Genomic DNA, 15222 nt, shown 5'->3' with positions numbered 1-15222 from the left:
GTATCCAAGAGACAATCCCTTTTACTTTAACAGTGGTGTAGGTAACCAACAGTACCAGGTAAGGCCCTTCGCACTGGTCGTTTAAGGGCTCATCCTTCCAAGTGTGGATACAGACTCTATCTCCTGGCTGGAAGTCATGGACTGGAGTATCTAAAGCTATAGATGATCTCTGGTTTAAGGACCTTTTTACCCTTAGATAACTCCAAGGCTCAAGTGAAAGCTGTAATTTTTGCCTTTTGAGCAGAGGTATTGGGTGGTGATGCTCGTGTTTCAGTGGGGTTCCACCAGGGCATTCCCCATCTCTCCATTCTTCTTGTTCTCTGGCACATACGTTACCAAACAGGCTTGGGCTATTCTTGAATCCCTGGGGCAGCACATCCCAGCAGAGTTGTACTTTCCTACCAGTACTGGGACTCTCCCATTCAAAGGCAAAAATTTTCTGGCTCTCCACCTCCAGGGGAATACAAAAGAAAGCATTTTTAAAATCTAACACTGTAAAATATACATTATTTTCAGATATTGTAGACAGCAGAGTGTAGGAGTTAGATAGTACGGTGTGAACATCTACGGTGATTTTATTAATTTCCCTTAAATTTTATACCAGTCTATATTCTTTGAGTCCGGGTTTCCTTACCAGTAGGATAGTGGCGTTATACTCAGACCAACATTCCCATAGTAAGCCATATTGTACAAAGGTATTAACGGTTCTAACCCCACTCTAGCCTCCAATTTCATTTGACACTGCTTATTCCTTATCTGTTGTGATCCTGATTTTAAATCCACCTTTACCAGAGTAGCATTCTTTGTTCATCCAGGTTTCTTGGAGGCCCATACCAGGGGCATTACAGCATCCAAAATTTCTTCCGAGATCCTGGTCCCTTTCTGCTCCTTTTCAGTCAACAGACACGATGAAGCTCTCCACGCTGTCTCCTCAGGCACGTGTAGCTGAAGAGACTCATCAGAAAATGTTAGCTGTGCTTTCAATTGACATAATAGATCTTGTTCCAGCAAGGGGAGGATCGACAGTTTCATTCCTCAGCTTCACTGGAACCAGGAGGTCAGCTGGGGAAATTTTAGTATTTTCCGCCAGTCCCTGTCAGTCTGAATCTGAAGCTGCTAGCATGATCAGATCTGCCTCAGGTTCCAGACCCCCTTGGGCCACTGTCCTTTTTTGTAATCTCTCCCTCTCTGGACACTCATTTTTCCTTAGAATAAGCACTTGATTTTGTCCTAATGGCCTGCAGATGACATGATTATTCACGTGGCCTCTTCCCCTACCATTAGCACCACCCCTTCTGAACCCTCTACCTCTCACTGAACTCTCAGTAATTGCTGCTGCCAACAACATAGACTGTAATTTTCTCTTTCTGCCTCTCCTTTTGTCTCTCCCTTTTCTCGACTTCATCACGAACAGTATAATAAACCTTATAAGCTATTTCAATTAATTGTGAAATCAACATTACTCCGGCACCATCTGCCTTTTGTAATTTTTGCCTAACATATGAAACAGATTGAAACATATCAAACATTCTCCTATTCGCCTCATCTTCTGGATTCAAATCCGCCCACTGTCTAGCAACATTACACAACCTTTCATAAAATGCTGATGGATTTTCTTCACTTCTTTGACTTATTTCATATGACTTTGACACTTTTTTAGGTTGCGGAACTCTGTGTTGGACCCCATACAAAATTAATTGCTGATATTGTTTATTTTTCCCTGCACTGATGTTTGGATATTATTCTGGATACATGCTGTGCATGTGTCCGGCAGGGTCATCATTAGCATTATGGCATTCATTCCCTTCCCTAGCCTTTTCTAGCACCAGACACTTCTCTTCCTCTGTAAAAAAAGTATTTATCATTGCCTGAAGAGCTCCCCAGTTAGGGTTATGGATTAGTAGTATTGTTTCCAACAGCTGATACATCTTCTCTAGATTTTCGTGGTATGATCCCATTGACTGTTTCCAGTTCAACAAATCCGAGGTAGTAGAAGGTACATGTACAAACACAGGCATTCCTTCCTGTGGAGAGCTTTTTGGCAGAAAATGGACATCTCGGCTCGACGATGTCCTTGATTGAAGAATAAAGAACAATTGAAGAAAGTTGGCAGCTGGTAAACAAGAAAATGCAGAACTAAAGAACTGATAACCAGGATGCCGATGGTAGAGTTAATCTTTTAGCTCAGCCAATCAGTGTATAGACTAGAGCACATGGACAGCAAATGTACAGAACATTGTAATCAATTATAATAACGCAGCCTAACTCACGCTTACTGACATAGCTTTGAAGATGGTATAAATTCTCAGTGTTAATAACAATAAAGGTCTCTGTCTGTTTACACTGTACACAGAGTCCATATCTCCATCTCCTCACCTTCCACCCCGGCTGCTTGTCAGAGGAGTGCTTGTACAGCTGGATGCTATCCTCTAGTCCTTCCCAAGACCGAACTAAAAGTTTCTTTCCCTTCCTTTTGGGAAGATCCCTCCTCCTCACTACTGCTTTCACTCACTGGTTCCGCTTTTCTGGTTCCCACAGTTGCACGTCCTCTGGCTCCTCTGGCCCCTTAAATCCTTTAACACACCCTTTCCCTATTGCATGCCGAGCAACACCACTGCTTTTTCTTTCCTTGCCCACTTTCAGCTAACACACGCATACTGTTAGGATCATTAGCTAACAATTTACATTTTTTCCTTATTTCTTGATTATCCCACACCATGAAAAACAAATCAACATATGGTACTTCATCCCGCTTACCCATTCTTCTACAGAACCACATCAACTGTTAAATAGTATTATAATTCAAGGTCACATACATTTCATCAGGGTCAAGTTTATACACGGGCCACCATTGTCCACAGTATTTTAGTAATTTAAAATTTGTCAGGGGATCCCATCCAAATTTATTCCAATGTTTAAAGGTGCATCCTAAAGGGGTACAAGGAGGCTTCTCAGTGGAGGAAACAGAACCCATACTGAAATTATTGCCTAGAAAAAGTTTCTTTAACGACAGCTTCATACACTCAGCTTTTAGGAAGAGAGCCCTCTGCTGCTCATCCCCCGCATCTCTGTGTAGATTAAAATGAAGCTCCTGCTGCAGTGCTTTAATAGAACAATTTATGAGAGCAATCAGAATCCGAAATAAAAATTCTACTCATCAATCCCCCCTTGTGCCCCTTTACTGATATTTTGTAGAGGCATTGTACTGTTGTGTTCATCACTGTCTGACTGTGGGAGTGGAGCTGGGGGAGCCCCCAAGCAAGAGGTCGGTGCGCGCTGGAGTCCAGTTGGGCCGCTGCTCCCCGTTGGGTACGACAAGACTATCCGGGCAAGGCTGCCAGTGTGGTCCCGTCTGGGTGCCTGAAACTGTCGTCCCCCAAGCAGGGTCCCTTACCCACTGTGCAAAAAGCCAGCCTCACACCCAGAGCTGAGCTACTGGTTTATTCCAGATTTGCGCAGAGGTGGGCGCTGGGTGGCAATTCCACAAAGCCAACACGCCGCACAGAAGAACTTCGGGGTAGTTTATACACTTCAGACTACACAAATCCACATTTACTCTAGTGAGCACCGGCTGCTTTCTTATCGCTTTATCCCTCGCTGGATAACCACACGCCTCGCCTCCATTTACGGCTACAGAGGGCTGTCGTTTTTCTGTGCAAGCTCCAAGGGTGAGGGTCTTTATTCAGGCAGGGGTCTTCGAAGCAATGGGCGTGATTTTGACTATTATAATGAGGATAGTTCCTCCAAAGGACACTCTAATCTCTAATTAAGCTGATTTAAGGTAAACAATTTTAATGAGCCTCCGTGTTTCAGGATGTTCCTTTTCTTCAAGGGCAGTAGTTCCTGATTACAAGTTCCTTACTAATTATTGTTGACAGTTTAAAGAACAGGCTGACCTAACTGCTGTGTCCTATCTGCCCTTGTATTTGATGAGAAACATTTGTAGGGGCTCTAACACATGCTCAGCGTGTCCTCGTACTCGATGAGACGGGCCTTTCCCACATGGGGGGGCTCGGGCCTCCCCGCTGGCGGCACAGCGACACCGGCACATATCGCTAAATGCCGAGTGTTTTAACGAGGGGCACTTATAACTGGATACGATCAGGAAGGACGAAAAGGGAGGAATCCCCAGCACACACACGGGGGATGCCCCCCGGGACCGGCCCCGCCGCAGTGTGCGCATGCGCCGCACGGTGACACCCCCCCCGGCCCTCCTGTTGCTTTCCGGCAGCGCGGCTGGAAGTGCGACGTTTTCACGATGTCACGTGGCGTGGGGCGGTGTCACTTCACGGCAGCGGCCCGTGAGGCGAGCGGGGCAGGGGTGCCGCCACCATGAAGCAGAAGAGGAAAGGTAGCGGTGTGTGGGGTGATGGCAGCGCCCGGGGCTGGCGGCAGGGTGGGCTCTGCCCCTCTTCCCGGAGCTGAGGGCAGTGGGGCGGTTAGTTGCTGCTTTCCGCGGCCGTGTGTGTGTGTGTGTGTGTGTAAGGGCGGGCTGAGAGGCAACGCTTTACCTTGTGGTTGGGCATGGCGGGGGGGAGCTGTGGGACGGAGCCACTCCTCATGCTTCTCCCGGCCCTGTGGAGTGGGAGCTGTGCGGTGGTAGGGCTTTACCGCCGCCCCTAATGCTCTGTGTGTGTGTGTAGTGGGAAAACGGAGCGAGAGCTTGCTCTGCTCCCTGCGCGCTTATGGCGGCGGGTAAAGGGCCAGCCCCGACCTTGCTTGAGGGTTGGAGGGACTTGGCACCCCTCTGTGAGCCACCCGTCGTCTCTCCCCACTGTCTCTCCCCACTGTTGAATTGGGTGCTGTCCCTGGGGGGCAGAGTCCTTTGCGGCCATGTGGGTCCTCAGGAATTTGCCTTGCTTCTGCCTGGTGCTCTGACTGTCAGATGCAGAATGGAGTGCTGGGGGCATGGGAGTCCGGGTGTTGCTGGGTTTTTCCCACATGGCAGAGTGGAAACAAACTGGGGGAGGGGTATTGGGCAGCAAAGATGATGTAGGGCAGTACGGGACTATCAGTGGCCTGATCTGTCCCACAAAACTACCGTCAGAGAGAGACCAGATGGGAGCGTCGCTGTGGTGCTTCTCCCAGGTGGGTGTAAAGGCTGCCAGATTTCAGCACAGCTGATATGCACAAAAGTTTGTTGGAGCAGTTGTAAGCCCAGCTATGTCCCTACTCAGGGGGTTTTCTGACGGTTTTGCTGTGTATATTTTATTGTCCCAACACTTGCTGGTGTAGATGAAGCTGCACAAGGTGAAATTGTTACTCTAAATTTGGTCTCAAGAGAACTCCCCTAAGGCTTAGTTTGAAGTTTTAGAAGGCAGGTGTCGATGGATAAAGCCCGGGTATCAAGAATAACACCAATATGGTTTGCCAGCTTGATCCAATTTTATTAAGTACAGAGCATCTTATATACTATTAGGGCGTGATCACATACAGCTAAACAAGCTGTGATTGGTTCTAAGCTACTGTCCACACAATAGAACTCATATTTCATTGGTACAACGCGAGAAGCACGAGCCTGTGGACCTCCTACTCAGTGTTTCAACTTCACTCCATATCTCTAGTTAAGGAATTTGCTGAACAATAGCTCTCTATGCAGTGGCAAGCCAGAGAGGAACATTGAACAGTAAGTTATTTACACAGAGGCAGCTAGCAGAGAATTAGTCATGTCGGTATCAAGGACCAGGTGGCTGTTATCTTCCAAAAACTTCTCCACAGGCAGGCAGGCCGTATTACAGCGCTGGGTGCTCGGGGGATCATTCCACCTAACGTGCATGTCAAAAGACAAAAGCACACTTGTTACATACAATAAAAGAAATGGATATTCATGTAATTTCCAAGAAGTACGACTTGTTTCCAGAGGATCTAATGCATATGTTAATACGTTGAGCAAGTGTATTAAAATTTGGGGAAGGGTCTCTGAGGGGCTTCCGTGGGGGGTTTTGGTGGTCTGTGGTGGTCCCTAGTAGCTGTTGAAGAGATGTCTTAGTGTCCTTTCCATGAACTCTGAGGAGTTTTTTTCTCGTATATGGCCTCGTCTTGGCTCATTATTCTGTCTGAAAATTTTTCTCAGCTCTCTTGACTAACACAGGTGTGTGTTGGTTTCTCTGCCCTCCCCAGGATGTATCCATCACAGCTGCAAAAATTATGTCTGAGGTGCCTTACAGCGATTAACACCAACTGCTTGTAGCTATCAGCTAGCAGGCATCAAAATAAATCCACGTTGTTGTTAGGAAGTGTGGATGGATCTCTTAATAGTAGTGCCCCCCTTCTCCCAAAGCTGGTAAGGAAGAAATGTAAGCAATGTGTATGGTCTGTCAGTGCAGACCCTTGTTGCAGCATGGGGTGGGTCTGTGAGGCACAGTGGGGAAGCTTTAAGACACTGGTAGCGCTGCCTGATGCCCTCTCCCAGTTTGTTTCCACTCTGCCACGTGGGAGAGGCCCAGCAATACCCAGACTCCCCTGCCCCCAGCACCCTGTTCTGCATCTGATACCCTCTCTGTGATGGAGCTGGCCTCTTCCTTTGGGTGACCCACTGTCCTTTCCACCACCACGTCCTGTTCCTTGCCACCTGTACTGGTAGTGTCAGACTGTTCTACTAATCATCTTTAATTTCCAATGACTTTTTATTTGTAGCTGTTGTGCAGATTGCTCTGACATAAGAAGGTGGAGTTTGTCCTAGAAGTAAAAGGAAGTCAGTGATGTGAGATGGGGACTGATTTGTTTGGGGAATGCTGCAAACCAAGAGTGATGATGGCAAAATAGGCAACAACTGTAGGAAATATTAAAAATGAACAGCAGAGCTGGTGTGCCTTGGTTGTCACAAGCAATTAGAAAGCACTGGCTGTACACGTGGTTTGTTGTTTTGTTCTCATTTCAGGAGACCTCAGCCATGCAGAGCTGATGATGATGACGATAGCTGACATCATAAAACAATTAATTGAGTCTCATGAGCAGGGAAAAGATGTGAATCTGAACAAGTAAGTCACTCTGGGATGGCACTGAAGAGCTGGTCCACTAGGGATGAACCTGTTCTATACAGACTGTTGCATTTAGGTTTTCTTTTAAAATGCTTTATTTTCACAGGCTACTGTCATTTCTCTTACCATTATCTCATAATAAAGACACCAAGATTTGTAAATTCTGTGGTGATTTGAAATTGTGCCTTGGTACTTCACTGGCAGTGCTCAGAGGTACAAAATGGGTTGTACTGGTGAAAAACTCCAAGCAACTTGTCATTGCCTTTTTGTGTTTCTACCTGTGTTCATCCTTCAGTAGTCCTAAAGTCAGGTCCACCAGGGAAAGGAGAGATTAATTTAGGGATAAAGTTTAAATCAAATTTTCTTAGCAACGTTTGATAAATGAAGTTGTTTTCAGAAAGTTCTTTACATACATGGAATAATAAAACCTGAATTTCTCCTACTGTTTCTATTCCATTTACATGGTGTAATTGCAGACTTTTTGCTTTCATTTACATGATTGCAGACTTTTTGCTGATGTCTTTAACGGGCATGAATGTCTTTAGAAATGAACTCGGCTAGAGTCTGTGTGTGCAGGGGTTACTCACATGGCAGACCTGAAAATAATTAAATCACTGAAAACAGGTAAATCAGAGTCTGTGGGCGGATGTTTTAATAAAACCATATTTAGAAGAAAAATATGCAGGCTAAAAACACTGGCAGTTGTTGCATAGCAACTTTATTTGGAGTTTATTTTCGGTGCAGCAGTTGTGAGGAATTGCTGTATGCTTTTTAAATAAGTTACCTGAAAAGGCAAATTGGCAGAACCTCCCTAGATCTCCACGTCACTGAGCGGTGGTGTGATAACACTGCTGTGGAATATGGGTGTGCAAGTCAGGATGGAGTTATGAATTGGAGGTATTTGTGCTTTCAGGCTGAAAACCAAGACATCGGCCAAGTACGGGCTTTCAGCGCAGCCGCGTTTGGTTGACATCATCGCTGCTGTGCCGCCGCAGTACCGCAAGGTGCTGGTGCCAAAGCTGAAGGCCAAGCCTATAAGAACTGCTAGTGGGGTAAGTATAGACATCGCTCACAGAATCACAGAACCGTCTGGGTTGGAAAAGACCTTGAAGATCATCCAGTCCAACCATTCACCTAACATTGACAGTTCCCAACTCCCCCAGATCCCTCAGGGCTGGCTCAGCCCGACTCTTCAACCCCTCCAGGGATCCCGGGGACTCCCCCCTGCCCTGGGCAGCCCATTCCAACGCCCAACAGCCCCTTCTGCACAGAAATCCTTCCTCAGAGCCAGCCTGACCCTGCCCTGGGCAGCTTGAGGCCATTCCCTCGGGGCCTGGCGCTGGGGCCTTGGCTCCAGAGACTCATCCCCCCTCTCTGCCCCCTCCTGGCAGGGAGTTGCAGAGGGCCAGGAGGTCTCCCCTCAGCCTCCTCTGCTCCAGACTGAACCCCCCCAGTTCCCCCAGCCGCTCCCCAGCAGACCTGTGCTCCAGACCCTGCCCCAGCTCCGTTGCCCTTCTCTGGCCACGCTCGAGTCATTCAATGGCCTTTTTGGGGTGAGGGGCCCAAAACTGAACCCAGGAATCGAGGGGCGGCCTCCCCAGTGCCGAGCCCAGGGCTCAGATCCCTTCCCTGGCCCTGCTGGCCACGCCAGTGCTGACACAAGCCAGGATGCCGTTGCCCTCCTTGGCCCCCTGGGCACACTCTGGCTCATGTTCAGCCAGATATCAATCCACACCCCCAGGTCCCTCTCTGACTGGCACTCTCCCCATCCACCACCATCCTTCCCTCCTCTCATCCATAAATTGTATTAAATTGTTTTCCAAGACCAGGATATTGAATTCTGGAAGCTTTAATACAGATGTGCTGGCTGCATTGCCAGCTTCCATGTTGCCTTTTCTGTGATGTTGTGCCTACAGGGCTGTTCCTTTCAAAACATTTGGGAGGAGAGAAAGAGGAGGTGTGAGGTTTTATTTCAGAGCAGCATGTCTTGGTTTTTAGTTGCTGTAGAAACAGTGCAGCTTAATCTGCAGACCCTCTCAGTGAACAGAGGTAAAAAATGTATTTAACCTGTTTCTCCAAAAGGTAGTTCAGGCTGAAAACAATAATAGAGGTACAGCTAACATTCGGTTGGGTGTTTTTATGCTCCCCTGCTGTATGTATAGCATGCCTAAAATCAAGTTAACAAAAAAACCCTAAAAACCAACCAAACAAAACCCCTCAGAAACAAAAATCCATGAAGTGTTTAATTTCTGTAACTTTAAAAAAAAACCCAAACATGCAAACCCACCCAAACAAGCCCACAACCTCTCCCCGCCCCCCAATTCCTTAATTTCTTTAATTTCTTATTTCTGGCCATAGAATATTTCATTAAACTCTTAACTCCAGCTGGAAATTGGGTATTCTGAGTTGGGTGCCCCAAATTAGCGGATACTGGAAAGTCTTTGTGTGTCTGTCTCGTCCTCCCTCTGGTCCCCTTTACAAAGGAAGGTAGCATCTTACATTATGCTTACATTTAATGTATGAAAAGCAGTTGTGAGATCAGGCAGGGAAGAAAGGCTTAGCTCAGTCAGGTGGAGGGAGGAAGCTGGTTTTTATTATCTTTGGTTTATATCTTTGTTTCTCTTCTTCGCTCCCCCACTTCCATCCTCCAGGTGGTGGCTGGTGGCACACTCTCACCCTGGAGCTGGTTTAGATGTGTGTTAGATGGTCCTAGCGAATACCTGGATGTCTCTGTGCATCTTTTCAGCAGGGTGGTTAATCAGATTTGGTATAAGACAACCAATTCTTTATAACAGACTGCCACTTTATTCTGAATTATGAAGATATTAAATAATAGGTTTCCTATTTCATGATATATTTATCTCCTTCAAGAGTTAACACGTAGATATTCTAGGTGGCAGACTAAGCAGAAAACATCTTTAAATAGTCTCTCACAGATGCACATGTATACGTAGCCTTCCAAGATGCATTTTATTTTAGTAACTTCAGAAGCAATTACTATAATTTCTCTCCTCTAATTTTTCTTCTTACAGATTGCTGTTGTGGCAGTGATGTGTAAACCACACAGGTGTCCACACATTAACTTTACAGGCAACATATGTGTGTAAGTATCACAGCTTAGATGAAATAAGGAGACTGTTTTCCAGTATTTCTGTGTAAATCTAATATTGCAGTAGCATTGTGTCAGGGACAGGCTTCCTTTCTGCACAAGCACTAAGTTGCAGATTGCTGACGCCTGCACATTTATGCTAAAAAGTCTTGTTTTCGGTTTTTCTTCAAGGAAGAAACCTTTTTCTTCCATGGACCAAATCCTACTTAGTAGGATTCACAGTTCTGTGAATATAGTAACCAGGAGAATATATTAATGAGCAAATGTGAATTGTATCACAGTGATCAAAGACGTGTTGTGCATGTGACTGGGTACGTAAGCTGACTGGAGAAGACTATTGCAGAAGAGAAACAGGGCTCAGTCTGAAAAGTTTAAAAACTGCTGAACTGAGACAGGCCCAAGGAGGTGCAGGTGTTGTCTGCAGAAAGGTGCTCGGTGTGACAGTCTGGCTCTGCCTGCCTCTGGAGTGAAACGAGAGCACAGATGGAAGGGAAAGGCCTCCAGCTGCCAAGAACTCGTGGCATTAAGCAAATAGCTTCTGAATTTTATTTGAATTGAAGAACCCACGCTAGGTTTAACTTGAAGTATGTTACTGCTGCTTGACTTAAGAGTCTGTGCACCTGAGATCTCATCTGTTTTTTCTTCCAACCACGTCAGCTCATCTATTTTAAAACATTGCTTCTTTTTCCCACCTTGTCACTCCTGAGCCACCAGTGTGTTTCACCACCAGCTGCCTAACAGAGTGAGCTGGCTCCGTTCTTTTTTTTTTTTTTTTTTTTCATGAGCAGTTATTCTGTTTGAGATGTTCCAGGTAATTACTTGTATGAAATGTCTTCAATTGGTTTGCGCAACTTTTGCCAGCAAATTAATTTGGCCACAGTAGTTTGGTAATTAATTTTATAATGGTGACAGATGACTTGGGTTGAGTTTGCAGGGCAGGCAGTGAGGAAACTAATCAATTATACTGTGGACGGAATGTGTCTGATTTGATAGAGATGGCATTATCTTGGTGTCTGTGCAGTTGAGATCAGCACCGTAAGTAATAATACACTGACTGCTCTGATACCTTTTCTGTTGGAGGTGCTCAGTGCCTGCAGTTAAAGTAGGAGGGCTGTCAGCCCTCCTGTCTCAGGTCATCTTTGAGCACAGAATGGCTGTAGGTTGGTCACTAATCCCACAGCCCTCAAAAGAAAGCGAAGGATCCTCAGAATGATTTTATATTCCTTTTGGTTACCATCTGCTGCCTACCATTCCTCTCCTGCCTAGCAGTCATGCTGTGCTAGCCGCAAGTCCATCTTGCTGTGTCACAAAATCAGAGTTTCAAACAAGTCTCTAGATGTAGAAACTGAAATTTAACACCAAACTGCCATACAATTATAGAATCATTGAATGGTTTGTGTTGGAAGGGACCTTAAAGCCCATCCAGTCCCACCCCCTGTCCCGGGCAGGGCCACCTTCCACCAGCCCAGGTTGCCCAAAGCCCCGTCCAACCTGGCCTTGAGCCCTTCCAGGGAGGGGGCAGCCACAGCTTCTCTGGGCAGCCTGTGCCAGGGCCTCACCCCCCTCACAGGGAACAATTTCTGCCTCAGATCTCATCTGAATCTCCCCTCTGTCAGTTTAAAACCAACACCCCTTGTCCTATCCCTACACCCCTGATCCAGAGTCCCTCCCCCCTTTCCCGCAGCCCCTTTCAGCCCTGGGGGGCCGCTCTAAGGTCTCCCCGGAGCCTTCTCTTCTCCAGCTGAACCCCCCAACTCTCCCAGCCTGTCCTCACAGGGGGGCTCCAGCCCCCCCAGCATCTTGGTGGCCTCCTCTGGCCCCACTCGAGCAGGTCTGTGTCCTTCTGCTGTTGGTGCCCCAGAGCTGGACCCAGCACTGCAGGGGGGTCTCACAGAGCAGAGCAGAGGGGAAGAATCCCCCCCTTGCCCTGCTGCCCACCCTGCTCTGGGTGCAGCCCAGGACACAGTTGGCTTTCTGGGCTGTGAGTGCACATTGCTGGGTCATGTTGAACTTCTTGTCAACCGGTATCCCCAAGTCCTTCTCAGAATTGCTCTCAATCCACTCCTCACCCAGCCTGGATTTGTGCCTGGTATTGCCCTGACCCATGGGCAGGACCTTGCACTTGGCCTTGTTGAACTCCATGAGGTTCACATGGTCCCACCTCTCCAGCCTGTCCAGGTCCCTCTGGGTGTCACATCCCTTCCCTCCAGTGTGTCGCCGCCCCACACAGCCTGGGGTCGTGGATGAACTTGCTGAGGGGGCCTCGATCCCACTGTCCACGTCGCCAACAAAGATGTTGAACAGCACTGGTCCCGACCCCTGAGGAGCACTGCTTGTCACTGCTCTCCACTGGGACATCGAGCTGTTGACTGCAACTCTCTGAGGGCAGCCACCCAGCCAATTCCTGATCCACCGAGTGCTCCATCCGTCAGATCCACGTCTCTCCAATTCAGAGATAAGGATGTCGTGCTGGGCAGTGTCAGATGCTTTGCACAAGTTTAGGTGGATGACATCAGTTGGTTTTCCCTTGTCCACCAATGGTATTGTAGAAGGCCACCAGATTCCTTCAGGTGTGATTTGCTGTAGTGAAGCCATGTTGGCTGTCACCAATAATCACCTTATTTTCCATGTTCACTAGCATAGTTTCCAGGAGGATCTGCTCCATGATCTTGCCAGGCACAGAGGTGAGACTGACTAACCTGTAGTTCCCTGGATCTTCTTTATTTCCCTTTTTAAAAATGGGGGTTATGTTCCCCTTTTTCAGTCAGCAGGAACTTCACCAGACTGCCACAACTTCTCAAATACGATGGATAATGGCTGAACCAGTTCATCCCTGTCACGTCCGGCTCAGATAAGGGGGACAAGTGACTCAGATTCGCAAATCCCCAATTGGAGTGGACAACAAGTCTCCAAGTTCAAGCATTTGTTAACTACCTACAATGTACTAATTGAACACATGATAATTGGCTAAGTACAGAGCAAGTTGTGGTGAGCAATATAATATGCTTTGCATTTCTTAATAGAAAAAAGGAAAAGAGGGAGATAGAGGGAATGGGGGAATACAGATCACCAGTCTGGTTTCCTGCGCTGATCCCACCGGCGAGGGTTCCCGGAGACAGCTGTCTTTTTTGCTGGCATCCGTCTTCTTCGCTTCACTGCTCTCTCCAGACGGCCGAGGGGTGGGGTGGGGTGGGGTGGTGGGGGCAGGGAGAGGGGGTCAGAGAGAGAGAGAGAGTCCTTTCTTCCCCCCTTTGATTTACACCCACTTTCCTTGGGTCCGTCCCCTAGGTCAACCCACATAGCTACGTATCCCATGTACAGGGAGGGGTAAGGTGTTTCATGGGGTGATGTAATTAGCATGATCATGACAGCCCTCGTTAGCATATTGAGGGGTGTTAACTTTAATATGCATTTTGTGGATAATGAAGCAAAGTTCAAGGGCCATGTGTCCGGTGAATGAAATGTGCCCAGGTGCCCCAGGGCAGAGCCGTCCTGTCCCCACAGGGCTCTCTCCCCCAGCTACATCGGGCAGCGTTATCAGCGTCGGCCTCCACAGAACGCACCCTGGGACTCAGAGTTTTGTCTTGTGAGTGTTTGAGGCATTTCTTCAATCAGCCTCAACTTTTGCTTTTCCAGGCTGTTTGTTTCTCACAGGCCTGGTTTCTCGTCTCTCACAATCCCCCCGTTCTCTCGGGACCCATGGATGCATCTCATCAGGTCCCATGGACTTGTGCACCCTCAGGTTCCTTAGATGGCCTCAGACCTGCTCTTCTCCGACAGTGGGTGGTTCTTCATTCTCCCAGTCCCCACCTTTGCCTTCTGCCCCTTGGGTGGTGTGCCTGGAGCCCATGTTGGTGAAGACTGAGGCAAAAAAGTCATTGAGTAGCTCAGCCTTCTCCATGTCCTTGGTAACCAGGTCTCCCATTTCCTCCTGGAGAGGGCCCACATTTTCCCTAGTCTTCCTTTCATCACTGACCTACCTGCAGAAGCTTTTCTTGTTGCCTTTGATGTCTAGAATCCAGACAGATTTAATTCTATCAGGGCTTTGGCCTTCCTAACCTGATCCCCGGCTGCCTGGACAGTTTCTCTGTATCCCTCCCAAGCTATTTGACCTTGCATCCACCCTCTGTAGGCTTCTGTTTTGTGTCTGAGCTTGTCCAGGAGCTCCTTGTCCATCCCTGCAGCTTCCTGATGTTCTTACCTGCCTTTCTCTTTGTCGGGGTATGTTGCTTCTGAGCTTGGTGGAAGTGATCCTTGAATATTAACCAGATTTCCTGGGCCCCCCTTCCCTCCAGGGCTTTATCCCACACTACTCTGCCAAGCAGATCCCTGAAGAAGCCAAAGTCTGCTCTCCTGAAGTCCAGAGTAGAGAGCTTGCTGTGTGCCCTCCTCGCTGGATGAAGGATCTTGAGCTCCACCATTTCATGGTCACTGCAGCCAAGGCTGCCCTTGAACTTCACATTCCCCACCAACCTCTCCTTGTTATCTGGAGCATTTTGTCTGTATTCTTTTGGACTTAAAATGTTGTATTCATTCCTAAGTTCAGAAAACCAATGTAAATGAGCTTTCTCACCATCAAAATACTTACGTTCTATTAATTTGTGGAAAAGAAATGTAGATTGTGTAACAGGATGATATCTCCATGTCTTTCCATGCCAAACAAAAATCATATTTTACATCAAATGAGACTATGTTCTTGATAGAATGGTGGAAAATATTTAAATTGTTTATGATTGTCAAAATTCCTTTTTAAAATCTAATAATCTGTGTGTAACTATTACTTCAAAACTGTATGGCAGCTCCCTAAAATAATGCCATGTTCCACAAACACATTCACAGTACATCTTGCTTCTAGGAAGTCACATCAAGTTGCTTTATGTGCATGTAGTCATTTGACAGGTCTGAACTGTTTTTTGACATCCCATTCTCATTAAAATTAAGTGAACCAACTGTTTTGCACGGTAAACTTAGCTCTTGTAAACATACACAGGTGCAGTTCCTCTTGGTGTTACTGGATATCACAGAATCACTCTCTCCAGCATGCAGAAACATGGGAATTTATTCATTCATCCCATGCTCTGAGCTGACCAGTCATGAACTACCTTTAGTCTGGAAGCTGTATTGCAGCATTAA

At 47.1% G+C, this 15222-nt stretch overlaps 1 protein-coding gene across 3 annotated transcripts in view; it reads left to right on the top strand.

The window, feature by feature from the left end:
* Positions 1-4273: 4273 nt before the first annotated feature.
* The window catches only part of ELP3 (elongator acetyltransferase complex subunit 3), a 95827-nt gene continuing 84878 nt past the window's right edge, over positions 4274-15222 (top strand). Inside the window, exons 1-4 of one of the 3 annotated variants that reach the window (XM_074895429.1) lie at positions 4274-4351; positions 6881-6980; positions 7894-8032; positions 10013-10083. In XM_074895429.1, the coding sequence (XP_074751530.1) occupies positions 4333-4351; positions 6881-6980; positions 7894-8032; positions 10013-10083 (329 nt within the window). In that variant the 5' untranslated portion in view covers positions 4274-4332. The other 2 variants (XM_074895430.1, XM_074895431.1) reach the window with 2 other exon arrangements.

The sequence above is a fragment of the Athene noctua genome, chromosome 1 (assembly GCF_965140245.1).
Source record: "Athene noctua chromosome 1, bAthNoc1.hap1.1, whole genome shotgun sequence".
Classification (NCBI taxonomy): domain Eukaryota; kingdom Metazoa; phylum Chordata; class Aves; order Strigiformes; family Strigidae; genus Athene; species Athene noctua.
This window is presented reverse-complemented; position numbering and strand designations above follow the sequence as displayed.